We start from the raw sequence: 27,389 nt of genomic DNA on the forward strand, positions 1-27,389 counted from the left end.
GACCCTCCCTTCTCTCCTCCCGGCCCAGATTCCGGCTCCCGCTTCCTGCCCTGAGCCTGTTGAAGGGCGCAAGACGCTCGATCTCCTACTTAGTGGAAGTCTCTCTCATCGCGGCCCGAGAAGCTGGCTTGGCTTCTCGGTCTTGATCGCCGGCGCTCCCAGCCTCCACAGCTCGACTACTTTCAGAGTTCTAGGAAGCTTGCCCCGCCTCCTGGGTTGTCACCCTCGACTGTCCACCCAGAGTGGAGTTGAAACTTGAGCCTGACTCCAAACTCTTGGGTGTGTTTGAGGGGATTATTTCCTCGAGAAGAAGCTCCTTTCCTACCATCCCCACCCCCACACTGACTTTCGGAAAATAAGAGGAGGAGGACATCTGTCAAGATTAATGTAGTGACCTGTGCAAGGTTTGGGATTTGGAAGAACAGCTCCTGAGATGGCTTTTAATTTAAAGAGTTCTAGTCCAAGAGCAGCTCAGCTTTTCTGTAGTCAAGATGGCCCTACCTAGCAAAGGGGAGAGGCCCATTGTTCCATTGCAGTAGCTGTGAGCTCTTATGCTTCCTGGGTCCCTGCTGTCTATAGGATAGTTGGAATGATCAGGCTATGAAGAGTAGATGTGATCAGATAGTCCTGTTCTTGGAAGGACCTTGGAAAGGCTCTCCAATTTATTCCTTTGTTGCTGGGCAAGATTGTAATAATTTTGGTGGTGGCCTAGATTCATTACAAGCATATAAGAGCAGAAACAGGAGAGTTGGAGAAGTGCATTGGGATTTGAAATACTTATAGTCCCCTCTACTTGAAGGATAAGGTGAATGATCTTTTTCCATGAAATCTAACTTTGCCACTGATCTTTGAACTGTTTCCCTAGGTTATTGTGAGAAGTTTTTGTGCCAGACCTGCACTCAGTTCTAATCTGATACCTTGCTAGAGTTTTCAGCTGTCCTTTACATTTAGTGATTTTAATGCTTCAGTTCTAAGGTCCATACACTCTTTTGGTGGGAAGACTGGGGATGGAGTAGCACTTGATTTACTGCAGTTTAGCCAAAGAATGTCATTTTTCTAACCGGTTACTCTAAAATTTGTCTTTTGAGGGGGAGGGAATTTAGCCAATCTGTTTTAGACATGTAGTCTGAGTGATTAAAAATGACTAGCACACTAGAGGGTATTCAGTTTTGTGGAATGAATGGATGCTAGAGTGAATGAATGGAAAGTGGGAGCATTGTTTCATTTACCTGTAATATCACAATAGTTTATCAGTGGCAGGACTTCTTGTATGACTAGACACTAGAAATCATACCACTGGGGAATGGAGGCTGCTGCTCCATTCCAGTGGGCCTATCTGAGGTTGAAATTTATACCCTCTTGGCAGTGACAAAGCATAGGGTTCAGAGTAACAAAATCCTTACTTTGAGGAGGCAGTCTGTCTGCTGTCTGGGGAAGAAAATTACAAAGATCCTGTAGTAGTGTGAGAATGATTAGGCTGATCACTGCCTGATAAGGTCAGTCCTTTTCTATTTCTACTTGCTACTGTGAATAGTGCTCTCTCTTTAGAAAACTGATTTTGACTAATTTCTCTCTTCTCTCTCATCTAATAGGTGAGACCAAGTCGGGGATGCTCTCATAATGAACGTTAACCAGTCAGCTCCACCTGTGCCGCCGTTTGGGCAGCCCCAGCCTGTCTACCTAGGGCATCATCAATCCAGCTATGGTGGGCAACTAGGGTCCACAACCGCCCCCACTTCCTATGGAGCCTACAATGGCCCAGTACCAAGCTATCAGCAAACCCCTCCCCCAGGTATGTTTCCAAGCTTCCTTTGAGCTAAGGAGGGGAATTAGTAGTCTTCAGGTTGAGTTGTATTGCCCTACCTAAGCTGCCTAAAGGGTATGGTGACTGGGATTGAGGAACATGAATCTGGCTCTTGGTCACTGAGAGTCCTGTGGGCAGTCTGCCCTTCCCTGTTTTTTTTTTTTTTCCCTTTTGGCCACATCACGCAGCTTGCAGGATCTTAACTCCCTGACCAGGGATGATTGAACCCAGGCCCACAACAGTGAAAGTGCCGAGTCCTAACCACTGGACTGCCAGGGAATTCCCACCTTTCCCTGTTTTTTTATAAGGTGACTGAGTCTCTGCCTTAAGACATCTAGTGGGAGCACATCTTCCAGGTTCAATGGCAGTTCACTTCCTGTGGGTGTCACCCTTTGCAGCCTCACCTGGCTGCATTGTTCACAGCTGGATGGAAGGGTTGTGGTCACAGCTCATCCAGAGCCTGTGACCAGGATTAATTATTTCTGTTGACCTAAAGTCTCTCTGAAATCACTTGTTTCTCATGTATATTGATAATGCCTCTCATCGGACTCATAGTTCTATCTATAAATGACTCTGGGACTTGAGGAACTAGTTCATGGATGAAAAGTGTGATGTTTGTGTGCCTGATTTTTGGTGTCTCTCATATCTTTCTGCTGATATCATTCCTTTTCCTTTGTTTGAGTTTCTTTGGCTTCTCAGATGTTGTCTAATATCAGGGAAATAAGAGGAAACCAATCTGGTGTTGCCTTAGGATCATTGTTTGGCTTTTATGTTACCTTTTCATGAAGAGCAGCTGGTAATCTACAGATTATATTATTCATAGGGGTTTTTTAGAAAATGGTTGACATTTGATCTTTGGTTAGGCTAGCTAAGGACTTAGGTATACCAAATGCTTTATGCTTTTTAAGACAGTAAATTCCATAAAGGGATATGGGAAAAAGAAGGCACCAAGGAGGCATAGGTAAGATTTGGGAAATGATTGAAGTTATGACCATTTTAATTATGACTTTGGAAAAAAAAAATTGCGAAGTGGTGAGATTAGGTCTCAGGGCTTTGGAGAGCCTTACTCTGGGTTGGGACTTTGGCTGGACAGAGTCCACCTCTGATCTGTCAAGTCCTGGCTTATCAAGATGGAGTTTGGCATTGCCCCAAGAGGAAGCTCTGTTATTGAGAGGAAAACATATCTGGTTCTATGATGGCTAGTGAGCAGGTTCAGATTAATCATATTCCTGTAGGCAGGTTCTATAGTGTCTAATCTCTACTGAGGGCAGAGCAAAAGAAAAACAAAAAAACAATAGTTTGAACAGGGGTCAGCAATATTTCCAAAGTGATATGCCAAGTAAATAATTGTTTTCTTCCTGTATCTCATGTGGGAAGGATGGTTGGGGGTAGTAGAAGTAGCTTTGATGGCAGCTCTGATGAGCAGAAGGATAGAGTACAGCTTTTGTGAAGACATAGTGACAGCAGTAATTGGAGGGCAGGTGACCTGTCCTGACTGAACAATTGGGCAGAAACAAATTCTCCAGCCTGTGGGAATACTTTCCTGAGCCATGTGCTATCGGGAGTGCCAACACTTAGAAATGGCTGAAAAGAAGATGGGTAGGATGAGTAGAATATATGAAGAAGAGGTTGGCAGAATAGTCTCCCTAATATTTATTTATTTATTTTGGCTGCACCGTGTCTTAGTTGCGGCATGCAGGATCTTCATTGTGGCAAGTTTAGTTGTGGCATGCGGACTCTTAGTTGCGGCATGCATGTGGGATCTAGTTCCCCGAACAGGGATCAAACCCGGGCCCCCTGCATTGGGAGTGCAGAGTCTTACCCACTGGACCACCAGGGATGTCCCCAATAGTCTTCCTAAGAGGTGCCTTTCTTTACAACCTAGTTTAGAATGTTACTTGGTCACCTTCTGTGCCACCTTTCTCATGTATGCTCTAAGTTTCTGAGTTCTGGAGTGGGATCCTTTCCTTTGCGGTGGCTTCTTTTGTTGCAGAGCACGGGCTCTAGGCACACGGGCTTCAGTAGTTGTGGCTCGAGGGCTCTAGAGCGCAGGCTCAGTAGTTGTGGCTCACGGGCTTAGTTGCTCCACGGCATGTGGGATCATCCTGGATCAGGGCTACGAACCCATGTCCCCTGCATTGGCAGGCAGATTCTTAACCACTGTAGCACCAGGGAAGCCCTGGATCTTTTCCTTAAAAGAGTTGACGTTTTGTCTAGGTAAGAGAGTTAGACTGTCCTGGATTGAGTGAGAGTGTATGGTGATCATAGGAAGGCCCTACATTTTTGTGGCTCTGGCTACAGCTTCACCTGTAGTATACCTGTCTAGGAGAGTAGAGGCTCTCTGGCTGGGCATCCATGTTCAGAATCTCCTGTAGCTGGAGTTGCATGTTGATGGTGTCCTTTTCATTGCCAAGCTATGGTATTATGCTTGTGATACTGCAGTAAAGGTCTGAGCTTATTGATCCTTGCTTTGCATTCCTCGCTCAGAGTGGAGGAGAAAGTTATTTCCCAATTGCTTAGTTTCTCTTCTTTACCCTCAGGTGTCTCAAGAGCCCCACCTTCTGCAGGGGCACCTCCAGCCTCAACAGCACAGGGCCCTTGTGGTCAGACTGCATATGGCCAGTTTGGACAAGGAGATGTACAGAATGGGCCAAGCTCCACTGTTCAGATGCAGAGGTACGTATTTGTTTCTTTTTTAAAACATCTTTATTGGAGTGTAATTGCTTTACAGTGGTGTGTTAGTTTCTGCTTTATAACAAAGTGAATCAGCTATACATATATATATATATCCCCATATCTCCTCCCTCTTGCATCTCCCTCCCACCCTCCCTATCCCACCCCTCTAGGTGGTCACAAAGCACCCAGCTGATCTCCCTGTGCTATGCGGCTGCTTCCCACTAGCTATCTATTTTACATTTGGTAGTATATATAAGTCCATGTCACTCTCTCACTTCGTCCTAGCTTACCCTTCCCCTCGCCGTGTCCTCAAGTCCATTCAGAGGTACGTATTTGGCTCAACCTAAAATTGGTCTGATGAGACTGGAAGAATTAGGAATGTGTGAGGGCCTATTTACTTTTCTTTTTTTTTCTTTGCTTTTCTCTTACATCCCTTTTCCTCTTCCCTTCATCTTTTTGTAGTTTGTTCTCATTTTTGCAGGTTACAGGTGCTGCTAATGTCCACCCTGTGGATTATTGACCCATCTAAATACCTGGGTTTTTTTCATATTCTTTCTATTTTTGTGAACTTGGGTTTTTTCCTTGACTAGACATATCTTTAATAATTGTTATGGTCCTTCTGAGCTTACCCTATGGGAAAAATAGGAAAAAAGAACCTCAGGATTATTTTTGTCTCTTCTGACTTCCCCTTTTCCTTTAGATCAGGCAATTAGTAGGACTTATTGGTTAAGTTTGGGTGTGACCAGTTATGAAAGGAAAGATACTCAAAGGAAAACTACATAAATGATGAAAACTTTGGTGGTGCATGACTCAATAAACCCTTGTCTTTGCATGGAAGTCCATTAAAGGAGGGCAGTCATCTCTGTTGGAATGCTGTTTGTTTTTTGGTAAACAAAGAATAAAGTGTAACTACGTGTAGGTTATGTGGTAGTGGAAGAGTCCCTTACTGACATTTTTATTAGGTGTCCAGAATATACATTTTTAACATTGAATGTAAGCCCAGAGAAAGAGCCTAGGAAACTCTCCGTAACCCTCTGTGTTGGAAAACTCTGAGAAGCAGTATAGGGAATTCATTAATTCATTCATCCACTTAAAAATATTTATTTTGTACTACTATGAGTCAGATGTTGTTCTAGAGGTTGGAGATAAAGCATTATCAAACAGATCAAGTCTCTGCCCTCGTGAGCTTATAGTCTCATGAAGTACACAGAAGATAACAAGTAGTCAAATGTAAATAAGAAATAAAACAGAATAAGGATATTGAGAATGAGTGGTGAGGAGGTGGGGAGCTGTTTTAAATACATTGGTCAAGGAAAGCCTCTCTGAAGTGATGTTTGAAACCACAGTGAAATGATGAAGGGAGGTACCCAGAGATCTGGGGGATGAGTGTCTTAGATAGATGGAACAATGGTGCAAAGGCCTTGGTAGAGAAATTAATTTGGTTGATGTGAAGAAGAGCAAGAATGCCAGTGTGTCTAGAGCAGAGTGGAGAGTGGAGGAGATAAAGTAGGTACATAGGCAGGAGCCATATCATGTGCTTTCTAAGCCATAGTTAGAAGTTTAAATTTGATTTTAGTTGCAGTGGGAAGCCATTGGAGAGTTTTAAGCTGGAGAGTAACATGTTCCCCATTTATTTGTTTGTTCATTTATGTGATGGATCTTTTCATTGTAATGTAAAACACATACACAAAAACCATACAGAACAAAGGTATGGCTTAGTAAATTTTCATAAAGTGATTACAACCCAGATTAAGAAATAGAACTCTGCCACACACCCCTAAAACCCCTTCCATGTGTTCCAATTCAATCATCGCTCTCTCCCTCCCCCCATAAGTAACCATTATCCTAACTTTTTTTTTTTTTGGCCATGTGGGATCCTAGTTCCCCAGCCAGGATTCGAACCCATGCCCCCTGCAGTGGAAGCACGGAGCCTCACCCACTGGACCACCAGGGAATTCCCTATCCTAACTTTTATAGTAGCCACTTTCTTGTGTTTTTAAAAATAGTTTACATCCAAAGGTACATCCCTAGACACCACAGTTTAGTTTTACCTATTAAGAAAAAATAACTTGATGTGTCTTTTAAGTCCATAGGTTCCTTTTTATCTCTTTCTTTTTCTTACTATTTATCTGTTGAGGACTCCAAGCTAATTGACCTGAAGAGTTTCCCACAGCCTGGATTATCTGGGTTGCATATTCATGTTGCAGTTCAGTATTTTTCTTTTTCCTTTGTATTTCCTGCAAATTGGCAGCTGAATCCAAAGACTGGATCCAGATTTGATCCCTGTGCATAGTGTGGAGCAAGACTTTGGAGGCACATAATATCTTTTTTTTTTAAATAAATTTATTTATTTAATTTATTTATTTTTGGCTGCATTGGGTCTTCATTGCTGTGCGTGGGCCTTCTCTAGTTGCAGCGAGCAGGGACTGCCCTGTGCATAGTGTGGAGCAAGACTTTGAAGGCACATAATATCTTTTTTTTTAAAATAAATTTATTTATTTAATTTATTTATTTTTGGCTACATTGGGTCTTCATTGCTGTGCGCGGGCCTTCTCTAGTTGCAGCGAGCAGGGACTGCTCTTTGTTGCAGTGCATGGGCTTCTCATTGCGGTGGCTTCTCTTGTTGTGGAGCATGGGCTCAAGGTGCACGGGCTTCAGTAGTTGTGGCTCATGGGCTCTAGTGCGCAGGCTCAGTAGTTTTGGCGTACAGGCTTAGTTGCTCCACGGCATGTGGGATCTTCCCGGACCAGGGCTCGAACCCATGTCCCCTGAATTGGCAGGTGGATTCTTAACCACCGCACCACCAGGGAAGCCTGGCACATAGTATCTTGATGTCTCTCTTTTTGTGATGTTAGCAGTTGTTGATGCATATGTATATTAATTCACTGGGTTTACAAAATGGTGATACTCTAATTCTTTTGTTTTCCTCATTTATTTGTTTGAATATCATTTTAGACAGTTCTTGCCATCTGTTATTTGATTACTGGTTGTGCAATTCATTTAGAATAAATGCTTGATTCTTTACCTTTATTTCCTAGTTTATAGGGAAATGAATTGGTTCTCTGTTATCTACAAGGTGACCAACTCTTATTTTTAATATCATTATGAATTTATAGTTTTAAACGTATTTGATGGGTTTTAATTCACTGCAACTATCATCATTATTGGAGTGTAAAGTGTCCTGTCTTTGACCAATGCGAGCCTCTTCAAGTTGACTCCTGAGTCCTTTTGACATGACCCTAGTAATCTTTAGGTCTAATGAGATGTTTCAGGCTTATCTTGTACATTTATATTCTAGACCAGGAATTAGCCATTTTTCCAAGAAATCCTTTATTTTGTTGGTGAGAAATGTTATTTTGTGACTATAACCTGAGCACTAGGAATGTTCATTGCTGCCTGATTGGTCACTTCCTAGGCCTCTTCAGTGGACATAGCTAAGAAATACATATCTACATATATTAAAGTTACATTACCTCATTAGTTTAAATATATACTTTCAGTTCAAATTCAAGACTACAGTACCTTTACTTAACCTCTTCATTATATCTGTATCTCTTTTCTTCCATACCAGGAGTCTTGATTCTCAAGACTGTGGGGATGATGGAATTTGAATATTGGAATATGCCACAATTTCTCATTTATTTTATCCCTTATTATACACAACGATCTCAGTATAACAATACTAATACTGTCACAAATGTGATTAGTAAAAACATTACTTTTTAAACATTTTGCTTGTGCTCTCCTCATTCTCTAATAATTAAAACAAATATATTTATTTTAAAAAAGAGGTCACTTTGCTGAATTCAAGTTTAGAAGTAGGGAATCCTATGAGGAGGTTAATGCTGGTAGTTCAGGTAAGGGATGATCTTGGCTTGGTTTAGGATGGTAGTGGTAGAGGTGGTAAGAAGCAGTCAGATTTGGGCGCGGCATGTGGGATCCTCCCATACCGGGGCGCGAACCCGGTTCCCCTGCATCGGCAGGCGGACGCGCAACCACTGCGCCACCAGGGAGGCCCTGGGATATATTTTGAAGGTAGAGTTGGTAGGATTAGATGTGAGTTAAGAGAGAAAGAGGAATTATGGATGTCTTTTAACCTGTTGACTTAAGCAATTAGGTAAATAGTGCTATTTACTGGGATGAAGAATATTTGAGAAGGAGCAGATTTGGGGGGTGAAATGAAGGGTTTTATTTTGTACATTATAGGTTTAAGAAGGCTACTAGCTACCAAGTAGAGATGCTGAGTAGGCAGTTGTATATGGATCTGCAGCTAAGGAATGATGTCAGGACTGGAGATATAAATTTGGGAGTCTTCAGTATAGAGACATTATTTAAAGCCATGGGACTAAATGAAATCACTTAGAAAGTGAGCATTGAGAGTAAATAGTAGAGTTGAGGACTGAGCCTTGGAGGTTACCAACATATAAAAGGCAGTCAGAGGGACTTCCCTGGTGGTGCAGTGGTTAAGAATCTGCCTGCCAATGCAGGGGACACAGGTTCGAGCCCTGGTCCCGGAAGATCCCACATGCCGCAGAGCATCTAAGCCCCTGTGCCACAACTACTGAGCCTGAGCTCTAGAACCCCCGAGCCACAACTACTGAGCCCAGGTGCCGCAACTACTGAAGCATGTGCACCTAGAGTCCATGCTCCACAACAAAGAGAAGCCACCGCAATGAGAAGCCTGTCACGAAGAGTAGCCCCCGCTCGCCCGCGTATAGCAATGAAGACCCAGTGTAGCCAAAAAGAAATAAATGAATAAATAAATTTATTTAAAAAAAAAAAGACAGTCAGAGGAGGAGCTATCAAACACAATGAGGGACTTCCCTGGTGGTCCAGCAGTTAAGACTCCATGCTCCCAATGCAGGAGCCTGGGTTCGATCCCTGGTCAGGGAACTAAGAGCCCGCATGCTGCAACTAAAGATCCCACATGCCATAACTGAAGACCTGGCACAGCCCAGTAAATAAAACAAACAAACAAACACACTGAGAAAGAGCAGTAGTGAGGTAGGAGATTAGCCATGACAGAGTAGCATCCTGAAACTAGGTGAAGCAAGTATTTTAGGAAGTCAAGAGAATAATCAGCTGTGTCATTTGCTGCTGAAGGGTGAGATGTAGACGAAGAATTGACTGTTGGGTTTGGCAAGGTTCGACATCATTGACAGATGTAGTTTCAGTGGAGATATGAAGGCAGGTGAAAGAATTTCAGCTGGTAAATAGATTAATGTAACCTAAAACCCTTCTGCCACAAACATCTAGAAAGGGGAGAGGAAATAGAAACAATTCTTTTTTTTCAAATACATAATCAAGCTTAAAAGAAAAAAAGTGAAATCCTCAAGTGCCAGAGACCAAATGGGAACTGAAAATCAGAGTGGTAAGTTGACACTGTGGCTGCCTGTGGAGAGGGTGGAAATTATCATCTTGAGAACCTGTGGGCTTAAGTTTAAGCCGGTACCTTGGGCATTTCTGAGCTGAGGTTTAGAACTGAGACCTTGTTTATGAAGTCTGGACCTAGGCTACACCTTCAGTGAACAGGTAGACCAGAAAAAAAAAATCTGCACACTGGCAGAGGGAAATAATAAGGAGTCCTGTTTCTCCCAGGCTGGCTGTGGATAAGTGGGGGAAAAAAGAAAAGGTCTTGGGACTGCAAATGAACCTGTCTTTTTGGGGCGGTGAAAATGTTCTAAAGTTGGATTCTGGTGATGGTTGCACAACTCTGTAAATATACTAAAAATCGTTAAATTGTACACACTTAAAAGGAGTGAATTTAATGGTATGGGAACTATATCTTAAAACTTAAAAAAAATTTTGATCTTGGGCAACAGTATCATTGGAGTACCTTCCAGAAGCAAATGCTAAACAACCATTCTCCCTCAATCCAGGCCGTTAGGGTTTCTCAGAGGAAAAAAATATCGATTAGAGGAAACAGGGACTATTAGAGGAGAGCAGATAGTAGACTAGTACCTTGATTAAGGGACTGTAACTGTCAACATAGAATTATGTACCTAGCTAAGAGAGAGGGCGAATAAAGACATTTTCAGACAAAGACTGAGAGTTTACTGTGTATAGGCCCTGGTTGAGAAAACTACTAAGGGATAGACTAAGGAAAAAAAGGAAAATGAACCTAGAAAGAAAGATCTTTAAAAAGAGAGAGGAATAGTAATTAAAGAAGTAGAGATAGGGTATTCCCTGGCAGTCCAGTAGTTGGACTCCCCACTTCCATTGCAGGGCACACGGGTTCAATCCCAGGTCCAGGAACTAAGATTCCACAAGCCGTGTGGCGTGGCCAAAAGAAAAAGGAGACAGAGTATAGACCAATTCTTTTCTAATGTTTGGCTAAAAGAAGAGCAAAAGCTTGAGGGGATGCGAGGTTTTAGGGCAATTTTATTTGATTGGATTTTTTAAACAACTTCATTGAGATATAATTCACATACCATGCAATTCACCCATTTAAAGTGTACAATTTAATAGTTTTAAGTATATTCACAGATATGTGCAATCATGACTATAGTCAGTTTTAGAACATTTTCATCACCTCAAGAAGAAGCACCGTATCCTTTATCTAAGTAGCTGTCCCTATTTAGGTTTTCCTTAAATTCCTCACTCCCCCAACGTTAAGCAACCACTATTCTACTTTCTGACTCTATAGATTTCCCTATTCTGGACTTTCATATTAGTGGAATCATATACTATATAATATTTTGTAACAGACTTCTTTCACTTAGCATAATTTTTTCAGTGTTCATTTATGTTGTACCATGTATCAGTACTTCATTCTTTTTATTACAGTATCTCATTGTATACATATAATACTACATTTTCTTTATCTGTTGATGGACATTTGGGTTGTTTCCACTAATAGTTGGTTATTTTTTGAGATATTTGTATGTTTTTGTGCTGATGGGAATGATCAAAGAGAGAGACATTAAACGGGAAGTACATTGGAAAGACAAGTTCCGGAATGGAAAAAGATATTTACATATAAAGTAGGTATAAACATAAAGTAGTATCCAGAGTATGTAAAGAACTACTAATCAATAAGAAAAAGTCAATTCCGTTGAAAAAAATAATGGGCAAAAACCAGAATAGGTATTTTATGAAATAAGGGATACTAATGGCCAAAGAACATATTGAAAAGCTGTTCAACCTCTTGAGTAAAGAACAAAGTAAAAATTAAAAACCACAACAAGGGACTTCCCTGGTGGCACAGTGGATAAGAATCCACCTGCCAATGCAGGGGACACGGGTTTGAGCCCTGGTCTAGGAAGATGCCACATGCCGCAGAGCAACTAAGCCCATGCGCCACAACTACTGAAGCCTGCGCCTAGAGGCAGTGCTCTGCAACAAGAGAAGCCACCGCAATGGGAAGCCCGCGCACCACAACGAAGAGTAGTCCCCGCTTGCTGCGATTAGAGAAAGCCCGCGCGCAGCAACGAAGACCCAAAGCAGCCAAAAATGAATAAATAAATAAATTAATCAATTTATTTAAAAAAACACACAACAAGATACTCCTGTGTATCCATCAGATTGGCAAAATTTAAAAGTGTGACAGTACTAAATATTGCTGAGCTTATGGAGTATCAGGAACTCTCATCCACTGGTGGTCAGATGCAAATTAGTACAACTACTATGGGAAAATAACTTGGAATTATCTGTTAAAATTAAAGATATGCATATCATATAAACCAGTAATTTCACTCATAGCTATATGCCTTAGAAAAAACTCATGTATGTATAAACAAGTTGAATATATGATTGAACATAGCAACATTATTGATAATATCCAAACATTGGAAAACCCCCAATATCCATCTGTAGTAAAATGTTTAAGTAAAGCATGGCATATTTATTTAGTGGAATAACATTTAGTGATGAAAGAGAATGCTAAATGCAACAGCATAGATGAATTCATAAACATATGGTTGAACAAAAGAAGCAAAGCTCAGAGTATGTACGATGTGATTCTGTTTACAAAAGTTTAAAAACCTGACATAGCTGAATTATATTGTTTTTAAAGACAAGGGAATAATTATCAAGAAGTTGGGAAAGTAGTTATCTTTGGGAGAAAGGAGAGGGCTGTGATGAAGGAGAGGCACACAGGGCCTTTGGTGTATTCTATTTCTTTTGTTTTTTTGTGGTACGCGGGTCTCTCACTGTTGTGGCCTCTCCTGTTGCGGAGCACAGGCTCTGGACGCGCAGGCCCATCGGCCATGGCTCACGGGCCCAGCCGCTCCGCGGCATGTGGGATCCTCCCGGACCAGGGCACGAACCTGTGTCCCCTGCATCGGCAGGCGGACTCTCAACCACTGCGCCACCAGGGAAGCCCAGTGTATTCTATTTCTTGACTTGCTTTTTGGTTACATGGGTTTTTGTATTATTCAGCAGTATGTATATGTTTTATGTATTTTTTTCTATTTATGTTATATTTCACAATTAAAAAGTAAAGTATTGATACATTGGACTAAGAATTGGGTCTGGGTTCTAGTTCTAGAATAGTCTGCTACTTAAACCCTTAGTATCTTAGTTTTCTATCTGCTCTGTTTCCCTCATTAATTTGCTGTGAGAATTAAATTAAAGCACTTAGAGATGCTTTGTAAATTATAAAGCTATGTACAGATAAGGTGTTGGTTTATTGTTACTATGGTATGTGATAGAATACCACTGGGTAGTGGAGAGTATTATCCATGTTAATAGAATATAATTATTCTGACAAGGATTTATGAGCATCTGCTATGGGGTTAACAGTATGTTTGTTGCTATGGAAGACAAAAAATGCAAAGCCCAACAAAGAGCTTAGGGAGGTAAGTTTCACGAGCATATTGCCCAGAAAATACTAGCTGAATGAACAAATGAAAAGTGTGAAACGGCAGAACTAGTAGAAGCTGACCAAACATAATAAAGTTCTAGTTATTTAGTAGAGACAAAATAAGCAGGAAGGATAAATCAGAATTTCAGTGTAACAGGCTACCGTTGTGAAGGATTTGATTCATTCTTGAAATCCCAGAAGGAGCTTGTTATGTATAATAATCTATGTTATAGATTTTTGCAGTAACATTACTGTAAAACACTGTTGCAATTGCTAGTTGGTATACAATGATATTGGAATGATTTTGAACTTATATTTTAATATGGCATCTGATACCATGGGAGTATCCAAGACAGCTATCCAAGTAACGAGGCTTTGCTAGATAGACCCAGCTAGAAGGCTACCTGGTTTATGTCCTGTTTGTCTAGTCCTTAACTCTGATAGAGTTAGCATCATCATTCTGCTTAGTATAGAATGCCAGACTTAGCTGACCTGCTCTTCTGATCTTATGGATATTTCTAACATCTTTTCCAGGATTAAGTGATACTTTGGTTTAAAAGTTAAACAATCAAACTGCATTTGTTTGAGCCCACATTTATTAAGCTCCTGTGTGTTAATGCTTCTGTGCACCTTCCCTTTTGACTCCTTCAGTGCTTCAGATTACAGAACTGAGGTGGTTTGTCAACAAAGGATTAAGGCAGAGGAGGTGATAATCTAACTAGCAGAGTAAATAATACTCTGATCTGAGGGTGTTCAACACATGTTTTTGGAGTGAACCTAATGGAAAACAAGGTTTGCCATGAATAATCACAGTGTAGATCATGAGGAATGTAATTTATTCACAAATATATGAAAATGTGAAGCCATATAAGAGCCCAGATGAGAGTAAGATGCTGTAAAACAATATAGTTTCCTATATGATGTGGAGCTCCTGCCAACTTTGAAGGGTGTCTTGGCCCACTAGAAACCTCTGCCTTCCTTCTCTTCACAGGCTCCCTGGGTATCAGCCATTTGGGTCAGCCATATTGGCCCCTGTGGTCAGCCAGCCAGCTGTGCTTCAGCCCTATGGCCCTCCCCCAACAAGTGCACAGGTGACTGCTCAGCTGGCCGGAATGCAGATCAGTGGTGCTGTGGCCCCAGCCTCTCCACCTTCAGGGCTAGGCTATGGTGAGTAGCTGTGACCACAGGAATACTGTCCCCTTCTTTTTAGAAGCATCAGACTCTGGGGCTATACCTGAATCCCTTTTATTTCTTGTGCTTCTGAGCCCCAGCAGATGGGAGAAGTCATTCCTGCCCCTCATGTGGAAAGGAAAGTGATTTACTGAACAAGGAGGCAGAATGACTGGGGTTCTGACTCTACTTCTTCTACTTCTCAGGCCCACCAACATCGCTGGCCTCAGCCTCAGGAAGTTTCCCTAACTCTGGTCTGTATGGCTCCTATCCTCAGGGCCAAGCTCCTCCCCTTGGCCAGGCCCAGGGTCATCCTGGGGCCCAGCCTCCCCAGCGATCTGTCCCACTACAGGCCTCCAGCTTCACACCCCCAGCTTCAGGGGGTCCTCGGATGCCTTCGATGACTGGTCCTCTCTTGCCTGGACAGAGTTTTGGGGGGCCCCCAGTGAGCCAGCCCAACCACGTGTCCTCACCTGCTCCTCAAGCTCTGCCCCCTGGCACCCAAATGACTGGGCCCCCAGGACCACCACCACCACCTATGCACTCCTCCCAGCAGCCAGGCTATCAGCTGCAACAAAATGGTGAGTTTTTCCCAAGGTCTACCTAGGAGCCAAAGGCTTTAGCGGTTCATGTGTTTTTGTTGTTGTTTTTATTTGCTTTTAGTATTGCTTGCTAAGTGGTGAACTAGATAGACAGCTTCAGGGTATTATTACTAGGATCTGGGGTTTATAAGATTTCTTTTTCTCTTAGTTCAGATAGTGTGGGCTTTCTCTGAATGGTCATTACTGTACCTCTCAATTCTACATTTATAGGAGTCTAGTAATTTCCATGAGGCCTTAAGAAGAGATAGAGAAGGAATAATTTGTTCATCAACCTTGTGTCCTTGTCTCTCAGGTTCCTTTGGACCAACCCGGGGCCCTCAGTCCAATTATGGAAGTCCCTACCCAGGAGCAGCCGCTTTTGGAAGTCAGCCTGGGCCTCCTCAACCATTGCCTCCTAAGCGCCTGGACCCTGATGCCATCCCAAGCCCTGTAAGTAGATACTTATGTGGTCCTAGGGAAGGAGCTTGTGGCTGCCAGATAAGTGAGTCAACCTAGAAGAGATGTTTGCCTAGCCTTTTCTGATTTTCCTTTTCATTCATCATCTTGTAGGTGTAGAGACTAGATGTAATTTTTGACTCTTTAACTAGAACTTGAAGTCCCAGAAGTCTTTTGGGGGCACTTTTACTTCATAGCTGGGCAGGAAAGGAAGGGAAACCAGGAGTGATCAGCAGTATCAGTAGAGCTCTGGGTTGAGTGCTGCATTCTGTCACTGCTGGACAGAGCACGGTAACCTCTGCTCTTCTGTGGAGGAGTGGGTGGGTCCAGGTCTTGTCCTCTTAGATCTAGTAGGATAACAGTCTTCTTAATGGGTAGAGCTGGTGGAAATTCTCTGGTGTTAGGTGGTAAGAAAAGGAAAGCCTCTCTGGATTCTCTCTGCCCCTATTTAGACAGTGTTTTAGGAGGAAGCCTCCAATACTTTTGTTTGTTAGCCTGCTGCTGTGTGGATGGGGAATAGTGATCTACAATTTCAAGGGCAATGTGGGCAAGTTGCTTCTCCCAGGAAGAGGGTGAATCTCACCCTTAGAGCCATCAAAATACTCAGGCCTTCCTTATCATATGCAGAATAGAGGCTAGTACTGTACTCTCAAGTGGAGGCCACTTTATAGTTCTGTCTGCAACATTTGCTATGTCAGTTACCTCACCATGCTTAGCCATTGTCATATTCCATTCTGTTCTCTTCCCTCTTCCTTTGGGGAACTATCATGGTGAGGGACCCAGTTGGCAAAGGGAAACTCTAGAGGATTAAGGAGACCCTCTTTCCTTTTCCCTCCTTTAGTGAGAAGGAGAGTCTGGTTGGATGTGAGGCTTCGTTCAGCATAAGAATAGTTCTTACACGGGAGGCTTGGCCTTTTGGAGGGAACATCCCTCTTCTTCCTTCTTAAAATTTCTCCCATTCAGCCCCTCCGTATAACCCCTCTTGCCTCCTATTTACCCCCTTCCTTATCTTTCTACATCATAGCCTGAGCCATTAAAGGCTCTTTTTTGGCCCAGAAAAATTTGGAATTTCTGATCTAGGGGGGGTCTGATTTCAGCAGTATGAGCTGGGTTCCAGCTGTTCATGTCTAACTCATCAGGGCTGAGAGAAGTAACATCTGCTTCTTGTTCTTTTGTCTCCCTCCCTGTATTCCCCTGCTGCCTTTATTATTAAAACACTAAAAGCAACTCAATGAGCTGCCTCCTCAGCAGAAAACCAGGCACAGAATAGACCCTGATGCCATTCCTAGTCCAGTAAGTGCAGGGGGTGGGTGTGTGTTTGTCATCCCTGTGTTAATGTCACCCATGCATGCCTGTGACCTCATCTTCACCTCATCCACCATGTCCATCCCTCCGCATCCTCTTCCCTTAGTCCTTCTAGACCCTTGCTTTTACAAGCTAGAAGGATGTGCATGCCTCGAGTCACCATATAATGAAGAAGTAGCAAGCTGTTAGCAGTGCCTTTAAGTATGGGATGGTAGAAGGTCAGGATCGAAGGGCGGGGTCAGATGGCATATTAAGCTTTTGTTTTAGTCCTGCTGGCTCCTCCAGGAGCCTGCATGTGACATAGGATGGAACAGGACAAAACTGAACAGTAGATCCTTCCCTTCTGGGTTTGATTTGTCTACTGCTTGTTGTAGAGAAACAGGTGGGTAGGTGGCTACTAATGTACAAATTTGGGAAATTGTCATTTCTTACGGGGAGGGGACAGCTGGTTTGGGAAAGTGTGGGCCACTTTCTCATCTGGAGAGTCTGTTTGACTCTGATATATTTCTAAGCTTCAACTCTTTCTGCTATGGGATACAGAGTCTTATTCTCCCTTTACTTTTTCTGATTTTACCAAACCCATCTTGAAGTAACTGACCAAAGGTTATCAGCCTGCATGAAGGTCTGATCACCAGCTTTGCAAAATCTTTTTTTTTCCTTTGCTGGGTCTGTCAAAATGTGGGGGACTGAGGATTGGGCTATAATATCCTCTTCTCCCATATTTACACACTGATGCTTACCTGAAAATAAGGCAGCATCTGCTTCCTCACCTTACCTGATCATTTCCTGCTGTGTAATCCTCTCCTCACCATGTCCCTTCTATTTTCATTGAGTGTAGAGTCATTCCAGGTAGATTTCATCTTTACATGGTTACCGTTGTCTGTTCTCCTGCTCTGATTCAGAATGTGTCTTGGGAAGAGAAGGGGAGGCGGAGGCTTGATGGGGGAGGGAAGTGGAATCTGATCATGTTTGAAGGCTTGTGATAAGAGCTGGAGCTTTCCTGGAGTAGGTATTATAACAGGGTGATCACCATTTATTGGGGATCAGGGCGATTCATAAAGAAGCCCTTTCTCAATGTTGCCTGTCCAGCATGTTGCTGCTGACTGTGGAGTGGAAGATTGGTATTACAGCATTTTATATGATCTCCTAAAGGAGAGCAGGCCTGGTGCATGAGGCGTGTTCCTTGGCAAATTATTAGTTTCTGTGCTGCAACTCCAGTATTTCTTTCTCCTGGCTCTCTGCCATCCACTACTCCCTTTTCATCTGTCACTTCATTCATTTCACCTCTTCCTTACAGATTCAGGTTATTGAGGATGACAGGAACAACCGGGGTTCAGAGCCATTTGTTACTGGAGTACGGGGCCAGGTGCCACCCTTAGTCACCACCAACTTCCTCGTGAAAGACCAAGGTGAGAAGGGCATTAATTACTCCCTGCGGGGACTTTTTCTCCAGTATTATCAGCTTATGGATGGGGCTTTGTCAGTCTTTAATCAGAGACCAGTCCCTCATTGGTCTCTAGGGGGAAAAAGCCACCGTCAGCTCTAGCATTTGTTGGGACGATGGGGTGGATTGGCAATGGAGAGCCAGTGTCTGGAGTGATTCTGTGATCTGACTCAGCTTTTCTACCTCCTCTTCAGGGAATGCAAGTCCCCGATACATCCGATGCACATCCTATAATATCCCTTGCACATCTGACATGGCTAAGCAGGCTCAGGTGCCCCTGGCAGCTGTCATCAAGCCGCTGGCAAGGCTGCCCCCAGAGGAGGTGAGTCAGGGAAGGGACTAGAGTATAACGAAAAGGAGGAAGGGAGGGGGAGTGGGGAGTGAGACTTCTTCCTAGATGTGATTCTGGCAGTCACATTGGAAGAAGTCTTGGTTGGGCGGGAGGGGCGAATATCTTCAATAGTTTTCTATCACAGGGCCCATGCCTGAAGGGGGTGGTAGGGATGAGAGTAAAAGCCCAAGAAATTGCTGGATGGGAGCAGAGTCCACAGGGGAAACACATTATGGAAAGAGTCAAGGCCAACTTGTAGGGGAGAAGACAGCTGGTTGCAGGAGCCTCTCATAGCATGGTCATCTCCAGATGATTAGAAGCACATCATTCTGTTTTTTCTTGTATGCTGTCCTGTCATCCCAGGTAGGTCGAGATGTTAGGACAGCATATTAAGGAAAAAGGTAGATTAAGATCCAGTAGTCCTTCTCTTACCTGGTTTGGGCCATGATCTGTCACCCCAATACCTGGAATCAGCATTGAAAGAGAGAGAGCTTGGCAGCTGCTCTGCCAGGCCTTGGTAGGATACCCTCATGTTCATGCCTAGCTTAATGAACTTGGGGTGGATTTCTCTATAACTGGATACTCACGGCTCCCTTTACATCCTGCTTCTCTGTCTTGTTCTGTGTTTTTCTTTCTCTTTTCCTGGGTCTCAGTGGGGATGGTTGGACACTTGGCTGCTAGTCTCTTATCTGCCTAGGCATCAGTAGGCTCACAGAAATCCAGGGATTGGGGAGGACAAATGTCATAGATACTTCGTTGGGAAGGGAGGTAGGAGTCAAGATCCCTAGAGCAGGAGTGAAGGGGATTGAAGATTGGGCCAGAAATGAGAATCCTAGGTAATCTCTGGTTTTCTCCTCATACATCCATGTCAGCCCCTGGCTTGTTTGGGCCAGTTCCACAGTTGCTCTTCTCTTTCCAGAAGAAGTGAAATTCTAGAGATGAGGAGTAAGGAGAGGGGACTATAGAATTTAGACTCTTAGGGACATTCCTTAGGGACATTTGACATTTGTCCTCATTCCCCTTCTCTCTGCTCCCTCCCCAGGCAAACTATCTGAGCCATGCCCTTCTCCCTCCAGGTTGTTCCTCCTCATCTGTTGCCACATATAGCTACCTGCTGTAGCTTCCCTCTATGTCTGAGCCCCTCCCCTTTGCTCTTTAGGCTTCACCGTATGTCGTCGACCACGGGGAATCTGGTCCTTTGCGCTGCAATCGCTGCAAAGCATACATGTGCCCTTTCATGCAGTTTGTTGAGGGAGGGAGGCGCTTCCAGTGCTGCTTTTGCAGCTGTATCAACGATGGTATGTTCACAGAGGTTGGGGTCGGGGGGGATCTGGATTGCATCTTCATTGTTCTCTTTCTAGTTAGATAGATGAGGGTCTGTTGGTTCAGGAGTTGGGGAAATAAGGCGCCTGTGGGGATGTGGGGCAATAGAGTGAGCTCAGCCAGGACCCAACTAAGATTGAGCGTGGACCTTTGAGTAACACTCTGCCCTACTCCCCACAGTTCCCCCCCAGTATTTTCAACATCTGGATCATACCGGCAAACGTGTGGATGCTTATGACCGTCCTGAGCTGTCCCTGGGTTCTTATGAATTCTTGGCCACTGTAGATTACTGCAAGGTGAGGGAAGGTAGTGTGGGGAGCAGCAGTGGGTGGACAATGAGACAGCTAAGACTTGCTGTGGTCATTTCCCTCACCCCGTCATTGTCCCCTTTGGTGTTGACTTCCCTCTAGTCAACTGACCTCGTTACTAATACCCCTCTCCCCACCGCTGCCAACATTTCCTTCCTTTGCAGAACAATAAGTTCCCCAGCCCTCCTGCCTTCATCTTCATGATTGACGTCTCCTACAATGCCATCAGGAGTGGTCTTGTTAGGCTCCTCTGTGAGGAGCTCAAGTCACTGTTAGACTTCCTGCCGAGGTGAGAGTTAGGAGCCGAGGTGCTTCCTTTGGATAATGATGCCTGGGGAGGGGGCTTAGGGGTGGGTGGCTGGGTTAACTCAGTACATCATGGATCCTGATGTCATGAAGTTGGGTGGTGGAGAAGGTGGCAACCGTGGGTAACAATGTCACCTTCTACAGGGAGGGCGGGGCAGAAGAGTCAGCAATCCGCGTTGGCTTTGTCACCTATAATAAGGTGCTCCACTTCTACAATGTGAAGAGCTCATTGGCCCAGCCACAGATGATGGTTGTATCTGATGTGGGTGACATGTTTGTGCCACTGCTGGATGGCTTCCTGGTCAATGTCAATGAGTCTCAAGCAGTCATCACCAGGTAGGAGTTGGACTGTGGGAGTAAAGCAGGGGTGGCGTGGGTACAACCACAGAAAGCCAGAGAGTTGAGCAGAGTGTTCAGCGGATGGACAGAACACTCCTGTGCCTCAGGAATTCTCAGAGTCTGGGGGCCAGATGACTTCAGAGAATTGAAGGATTTGAAATTTGGATAGCAATTTTGATTGCCTCCTATCACCTATCTCTTCAGCTTATTGGATCAGATTCCAGAAATGTTTGCAGACACAAGGGAGACAGAGACAGTATTTGCCCCAGTTATCCAGGCTGGGATGGAGGCTCTGAAGGTAAGGCTTGAGTCCCTGGCAGCCACCTCTGCAACACTGTCTTCTGACCATCTTACCTTCTAGGATACAACCCCTGTTTCTTCAGTTATTGATGGCTGTGCAGTGAGTCAGCTTGTCTGACATAGTTGGCACTGAGTAAATGACGAGGGAAGGGATGAATGAATAATGGATGAATAAAGGAAAGAATGGACAAGTAGATCTCTCTTCTTTTCTAGGCTGCTGAGTGTGCAGGGAAGCTCTTTCTGTTCCACACCTCCCTGCCCATTGCAGAGGCCCCAGGGAAACTGAAGAACAGAGACGATAGGAAGTTGATCAACACAGACAAGGAGAAGGTGTGGGATTGGGAGCTGCGGGGAGGACTTTCTATTACAGAGGAACATGCTGTCTCTTCACAATGCAGTACTCTTAACTTTCTTGAGGGGGACTGGGACTGGATCCTCTGCCCTTTCATATGTCACATCCGTGACTGCCAACCTTCTCCACTGCTCCCACGCCTCTACCCCATCCCAAAGCCCTTGGTAGAATTTCCTTTTTTTTTTTTTTAAGAGACTGTTCTGTTACTATTGCAAGCTGAGAGGTAGATCTGAAGTCTTACATGTCCTTGAATATCCCACATTACATATACAGCATATACAGTTCTCAAGCAGGGTGGAACTGGGATCTTTGAACATTTTTTTCTGTTCTTCCCCAGACTCTGTTCCAGCCTCAGACAGGTGCCTATCAGACCCTGGCCAAAGAGTGTGTGGCCCAAGGCTGCTGCGTAGACCTCTTCCTCTTCCCTAACCAGTATGTGGATGTGGCCACGCTCTCTGTTGTACCCCAGCTCACTGGTGGCTCTGTCTATAAATACGCTTGCTTTCAGGTACGGCATGACACTCTGGGTGGCAGGTGGAAGCAGGACTGGGAATGCCTGCCTGCATGTGGAGTGGCCCCTTAGCTGCTGACTCATTAATAGGAATAGCGTTGGAGGAGAAGACTGCACAGTGTAAAGAAGAGAGTGTGGCAGTCAGGAGCACGGGGCTTGGAATCAGTCCTGGGTTGATATTCTGGCCCTACCATTTACCAGCTATGTGACCTAGGATAAATTACTTAATTATTCTATCCTTTGTTTCTTCATCTATAAAATGGGATTTTTATAGTTATTAATTAGGATTTGTCATCAGGATTAAGTAATTATATGTAAGGCACTTAATGTGATACCTGACATGTAATATGTAATAAGTGCTTAAAAGCTATCATTGGGCTTCCCTGGTGGCGCAGTGGTTGAGAGTCCACCTGCCGATGCAGGGGACACGGGGTCATGCCCCGGTCTGGGAAAATCCCACATGCTGCGGAGCGGCTGGGCCCGTGAGCCATGGCCGCTGGGCCTGCGCATCCGGAGCCTGTGCTCCGCCACGGGAGAGGCCACAACAGTGAGAGGCCCGCATACCTCAAAAAAAAAAAAAAAAGCTATCATTATCATCAACATCATTATCTTCACTGTTACTGTCATTACGATTCTGCAGGCTTGTAGAGTGGAGGGGGTGCAGGGAGATTGTTTATATGTAGTCAGTGATGTGACTCTGGACCTGGGGGGATGCAGGTGGAAAATGACCAGGAACGGTTCCTGAGTGACCTGCGTCGGGATGTACAGAAGGTCGTTGGCTTTGATGCTGTGATGCGGGTCCGGACAAGCACTGGTTAGTCCTAGTTGGAGAAGAGCAGGTGGGGGGGCTCAGTCTGGCGGGAGGCACCTGTCATACTTTTAGCCCTGTCCATGTGCCCTCAGGTATCCGTGCTGTAGATTTCTTTGGGGCTTTCTACATGAACAACACAACAGATGTGGAGCTGGCTGGGTTGGATGGGGACAAGACGGTGACTGTGGAGTTCAAGCATGACGATCGGCTCAATGAAGAGAATGGAGCCCTCCTGCAGGTAGGGGGCAGGAGGCAGGGATTGGGGAAGAAGTGTCCACGGTCATTTCACTGGATATAAATAGGCTGTAGGGAAGGGGGTGAGGGGTAGGTAGAGAAAACTAGAAGAGGCTGGAGAAGGGATGGCTCATGTCTGTCTTCTAGTTTAATAATATAGCAGAGGCAGTTTTCCGAGGGCTATGCTGAGGGAGGGGTGTGAATTCCCCCTTTCTCCCTTCCCCTAGTGTGCCCTGCTCTACACCAGCTGTGCAGGGCAGCGACGGCTCCGCATCCACAACCTGGCCCTCAACTGCTGCACTCAGCTGGCTGATCTGTATCGAAACTGTGAGACTGACACGCTCATCAACTACATGGCCAAGTTTGGTGAGGGCAGAGGCAGGGCAGGGTGGGATTGGGGCTAAGAGAAAGGTCCAGGAAGGTCAACAATTCAGCACTCCTGAGTGGGTGTGATGGTGGGAAGGCACATGTGATGGAGTGGCTGACCAGTGACTGTGCTGTCTCCCTTTCCCATCCAGCATACCGGGGCGTCCTGAACAGCCCTGTGAAGACTGTTCGTGACACTCTTATCACTCAGTGTGCCCAGATCTTGGCCTGTTACAGAAAGAACTGTGCCAGCCCCTCCTCTGCAGGACAGGTAGGGCAAGCATATTGGTGGAGGAGTTGTTGGGATACATTTTTGCATTGGGAGGGATTTCTCATGATCATTGACTTTGTTTTGATAACCCCCTTAGTTGATCCTTCCTGAGTGCATGAAGCTACTCCCAGTTTACCTGAACTGTGTATTGAAGAGTGATGTCCTGCAGCCTGGAGCTGAAGTCACTACTGATGACCGGGCCTATGTCCGACAGCTGGTTACCTCCATGGATGTGGCTGAGACCAATGTCTTCTTCTATCCTCGGCTCCTACCGTTGGTGCGACTGAGTGCTGGAGTGTGAGACACTGTAGTGAGAAAGGGACATCATAGGAGGAGGAAGGGAAGGATTAAATTCATCTGTGTCTGACACATGAATTTTTTACCTATCTTATCTGATGTAATATTTTCATACTGAGAGTTACTCAGGTGCTTAGCTTTCTGAAATTTCATGTGTATGGGGGTGGAAGATTGGGGTGTGGGTGGGCAAACGAGTCTTGGTAACCTTTTGCCCCCCTTCCTTTTGTCTAGACAAAGTCTCCCATTGAGAATACCACTGAACCACCAGCAGTTCGAGCATCTGAAGAGCGTCTAAGCAACGGGGATATATATTTGCTGGAGAATGGGCTCAACCTCTTCCTCTGGGTGGGAGCAGGTGTCCAACAGGGTGTTGTCCAGAGCCTCTTCGGTGTCTCCTCCTTCAGTCAGATCACCAGTGGCTTGGTGAGGGCAGGGAGTCAAGGAGAATGTGGGTGTGGAAGTAGACTCTGTGATACGAGTTAGGAGCCAAGAAAAGTGTGCTCATTCCCTTAAATAGCAGGGTACACTTAGAGAGGGAGGGTGCTGTCATTCTTCACAGGCTTCCATATTTCAGATAATGCATAAATCTGTGCTGCCCCATTTTCACTTCTGGATTCAGCACACCTTAACATAAGGGTAAATGAATTTTGTGTTCCAGAGTGTTCTGCCAGTTCTGGATAATCTGCTGTCCAAGAAGGTGCAAGGCCTCATTGACAGTTTGAGGGCACAGAGATCACGGTACATGAAGGTAACACTGATCTGAACCTGGATTTCTTACCTTGTCAAGTCCTCACCGGGAAGGGGGATGGGGAGTAAGTGACTAGATAATGGGATTTCAGGGCATGTTTAATTCCCTTTAGCCCTGCCTCATGACCCTGTGTTCTGGCCGTAGCTTATTGTGGTGAAACAAGAGGACAAGCTGGAGACAGTGTTCAAACACTTCCTGGTGGAAGACAAGAGCCTGAGCGGCGGAGCATCCTATGTGGACTTTCTCTGTCACATGCACAAGGAGATTCGGCAGCTACTGAGCTAGAGCATGTGGGTAAACAGCATAGGGTCCAGGCCAGCTTCCAGAAAGTACCCCAGGACAGGAGAGAAATTGGGACAGTTCCATATATTATAAGTCATATAAGCTGACCTCAGTCTCTTTGGGGGGAGGGGGTGGTATAAGGAGACACCTTCTTTCTGGGCTCAAGTATCCTACCACTCTGTCATGTCCTGCTGTTGGAAGGTGCCCCTATCCCCTCACTTTACCCTCATTTTCCTGCTAATCCTGTCGTAATGAATGTAGTTTCTCAGTTCACTGTATATGATTTGGTGTTGGGGGATTTGGAGCCACCCAGACCCTGATAATATTATGTGTCCCTTTGGACCAGCCTCCAAGAAGAGAAGGGCAGGCAGGAAGGAGTGAGGATCCCAGGGTATTACAGGGGGAGGGGCTGCTAATTCAGCTCATTGTCATCAACAACTTCCTATATTAGGGATAAACATACCTACAGGTGCACAAGAGCTGGGGTATAGACCATAGATGGTAGGGAGAAAAGTGGTCAGTTTTCTTGGGCCTGGAAGTCAACAGCCAACTCAGAGTGACTGAGGGTGGTTGATTAGCTTTCTTGCTCTGCTTCCACTGATCCTTCTCTCTCCTGAAATGATTGGTGATCACTTGGTGAATAGAGGCACGTAATCAGAAATGAATGAGCCTGGGAACAGAGTTGCAAAGTATATTAAGACCTGGTAGCGCTATCAGCCTCCTTTCCAGCTGGAGAGGCCCCACCACTGGATGGTTCTGTAGGGAGCCTGGCCATCAACTTGCAATACCTCACAGAGCCAGCCCGCATCCCACTCTGAGCTCCCGCTGGAAGCACTGTTCTCCAAGCTGGAGGTTGTTGGGGAGAGAGGCAGAGTTGGCTAGTCTCTCCTGCTAGGACACCACTCAGGCTTTCGTACTGACAGAGTGGCTGACAGTTATCTTCCAACCGCACCTAGCTGGGGCAGGACAAGGGCTAGGCTTGATGGTGGCCAGGCTTGCCTGCTCCCAGCCCGGGACGCCCATGCTCTGGACCTCTCATTTCTCTTCGTTGGTTTATTTTTCAATGCATCTTTAATTTGTAAAGAAATAAAATAAATTAAGATGTAACCAGCAGCCTCAGTTTTATCTGCAACGTTATCACTTTCCTTCCGGTACTCCCTGCCAGGATTAGCGGCTCCCGCGAAGTGGCCGGCTGAGGTGGCCACTGAGCTGCGCATGCGCCATGTGCCCCTGTGGCGTAGGACCTCGTCCCGTCGCGACTCACCGCAAGGCGGGCTTGTTGCTGAGGGGCTTCGGCTGTCAGAGTAGACATGGGGGCCGGCCGCACGGGGGCTGTGCTTGCCGCCCTGGGAGTGCTTAGTATCTGTGCGGCCAGCGGCTCAAGGCCCGTGGCGGAGGGGGAGACCGGCGGGGAGGTGGAGTGGGCGGAGCCGTGGGACGGCGCAGTCTTCCGGCCTCCCTCCGCGCTGGGCGCAGTGGGGGTGGCGCGCGGTCCGGAGACCCCGCGGCCGGGGAGCGGGGAGGCGGTGGACCTGCCGGTGCTGCTATGGTGGAGCCCAGGGCTGTTTCCTCACTTCCCGGGCGACTCGGAACGCATCGAGTGCGCGCGCGGCGCGTGCGTGGCGTCCCGGGACCGACGGGTGCGGGGAGACTCGCGGACGCGGGCACTGCTCTTCTACGGCACCGACTTCCGCGCGTCCGAAGCGCCGCTGCCGCGCTTGGCGCGCCAGAGCTGGGCGCTCCTGCACGAGGAGTCGCCCCTCAACAACTTCTTGCTGAGCCACAGTCCGGGCATCCGCCTCTTCAATCTTACCGCCACCTTCAGCCGTCACTCGGACTACCCGCTGTCGCTGCAGTGGCTGCCCGGGACCGCCTATCTGCGCCGCGCGGCGCCTCCGCTCCCGGAACGCGCGGACTGGCGCCGCCGGGGCTACGCGCCGCTGCTCTATCTGCAGTCCCACTGCGACGTGCCTGCGGACCGGGACCGCTACGTGCGCGAGCTCATGCGCTACATCCCGGTGGGTGAGGGCGGGACGGGAAGGGGAGGGTGGCGCGCCGGGCTGAGGCCGCTACCCCTGGTGTCCAGGCTGAAGTGCCATATCTTCTTCTTATTTTTTATTTTTTTTTAACATTTTTATTGGAGTATAATTGCTTTACAATGGTGTGTTAGTTTCTGCTTTATAACAAAGTCAATCAGTTATACATATACATATATCCCCGTATATCTCTTCCCTCTTGCGTCTCCCTCCCTCCCACCCTCCCTATCCCACCCCCCTAGATGGTCACAAAGCACCAAGCTGATCTCCCTGTGCTATGCGGCTGCTTCCCACTAGCTATCTATTTTACGTTTGGTAGTGTATATATGTTCATG

General features: G+C 45.7%; 2 protein-coding genes across 9 annotated transcripts in view; both read left to right on the forward strand.

The window, feature by feature from the left end:
- Window positions 1-26,129, forward strand: part of SEC24C (SEC24 homolog C, COPII coat complex component) — a 29,669-nt gene extending 3,540 nt beyond the window's left edge. For 2 of the 8 annotated variants that reach the window (XM_028481758.2, XM_028481755.2), the window contains exons 2-24: window positions 1,593-1,792; window positions 4,345-4,480; window positions 14,275-14,450; window positions 14,660-15,034; window positions 15,348-15,484; window positions 16,715-16,783; window positions 18,093-18,204; window positions 18,434-18,561; window positions 19,730-19,868; window positions 20,074-20,189; window positions 20,366-20,490; window positions 20,652-20,843; window positions 21,051-21,144; window positions 21,360-21,476; window positions 21,836-22,006; window positions 22,727-22,823; window positions 22,913-23,058; window positions 23,282-23,420; window positions 23,573-23,691; window positions 23,789-23,968; window positions 24,220-24,411; window positions 24,647-24,736; window positions 24,881-26,129. In XM_028481758.2, the coding sequence (XP_028337559.1) occupies window positions 1,621-1,792; window positions 4,345-4,480; window positions 14,275-14,450; window positions 14,660-15,034; window positions 15,348-15,484; window positions 16,715-16,783; window positions 18,093-18,204; window positions 18,434-18,561; window positions 19,730-19,868; window positions 20,074-20,189; window positions 20,366-20,490; window positions 20,652-20,843; window positions 21,051-21,144; window positions 21,360-21,476; window positions 21,836-22,006; window positions 22,727-22,823; window positions 22,913-23,058; window positions 23,282-23,420; window positions 23,573-23,691; window positions 23,789-23,968; window positions 24,220-24,411; window positions 24,647-24,736; window positions 24,881-25,021 (3,363 nt within the window). In that variant the 5' untranslated portion in view covers window positions 1,593-1,620 and the 3' untranslated portion in view covers window positions 25,022-26,129. Of the gene's footprint in view, window positions 1-28; window positions 280-384; window positions 405-455; window positions 806-944; window positions 1,497-1,592; window positions 1,793-4,344; window positions 4,481-14,274; window positions 14,451-14,659; window positions 15,035-15,347; window positions 15,485-16,714; window positions 16,784-18,092; window positions 18,205-18,433; window positions 18,562-19,729; window positions 19,869-20,073; window positions 20,190-20,365; window positions 20,491-20,651; window positions 20,844-21,050; window positions 21,145-21,359; window positions 21,477-21,835; window positions 22,007-22,726; window positions 22,824-22,912; window positions 23,059-23,281; window positions 23,421-23,572; window positions 23,692-23,788; window positions 23,969-24,219; window positions 24,412-24,646; window positions 24,737-24,880 lie in introns of those variants that run through there. The other 6 variants (XM_028481756.2, XM_055081329.1, XM_028481759.2 and 3 more) reach the window with 6 other exon arrangements.
- Window positions 26,130-26,185: 56 nt separating this feature from the next.
- Window positions 26,186-27,389, forward strand: part of FUT11 (fucosyltransferase 11) — a 7,464-nt gene continuing 6,260 nt past the window's right edge. The window contains exon 1 of the mRNA XM_007114363.4: window positions 26,186-27,036. Coding sequence (XP_007114425.2) covers window positions 26,329-27,036 — 708 coding nt within the window. The 5' untranslated portion in view covers window positions 26,186-26,328. The remainder of the gene's footprint in view (window positions 27,037-27,389) is intronic.

This window comes from Physeter macrocephalus, chromosome 20 (assembly GCF_002837175.3).
Source record: "Physeter macrocephalus isolate SW-GA chromosome 20, ASM283717v5, whole genome shotgun sequence".
NCBI classification, from domain to species: Eukaryota; Metazoa; Chordata; class Mammalia; order Artiodactyla; family Physeteridae; genus Physeter; species Physeter macrocephalus.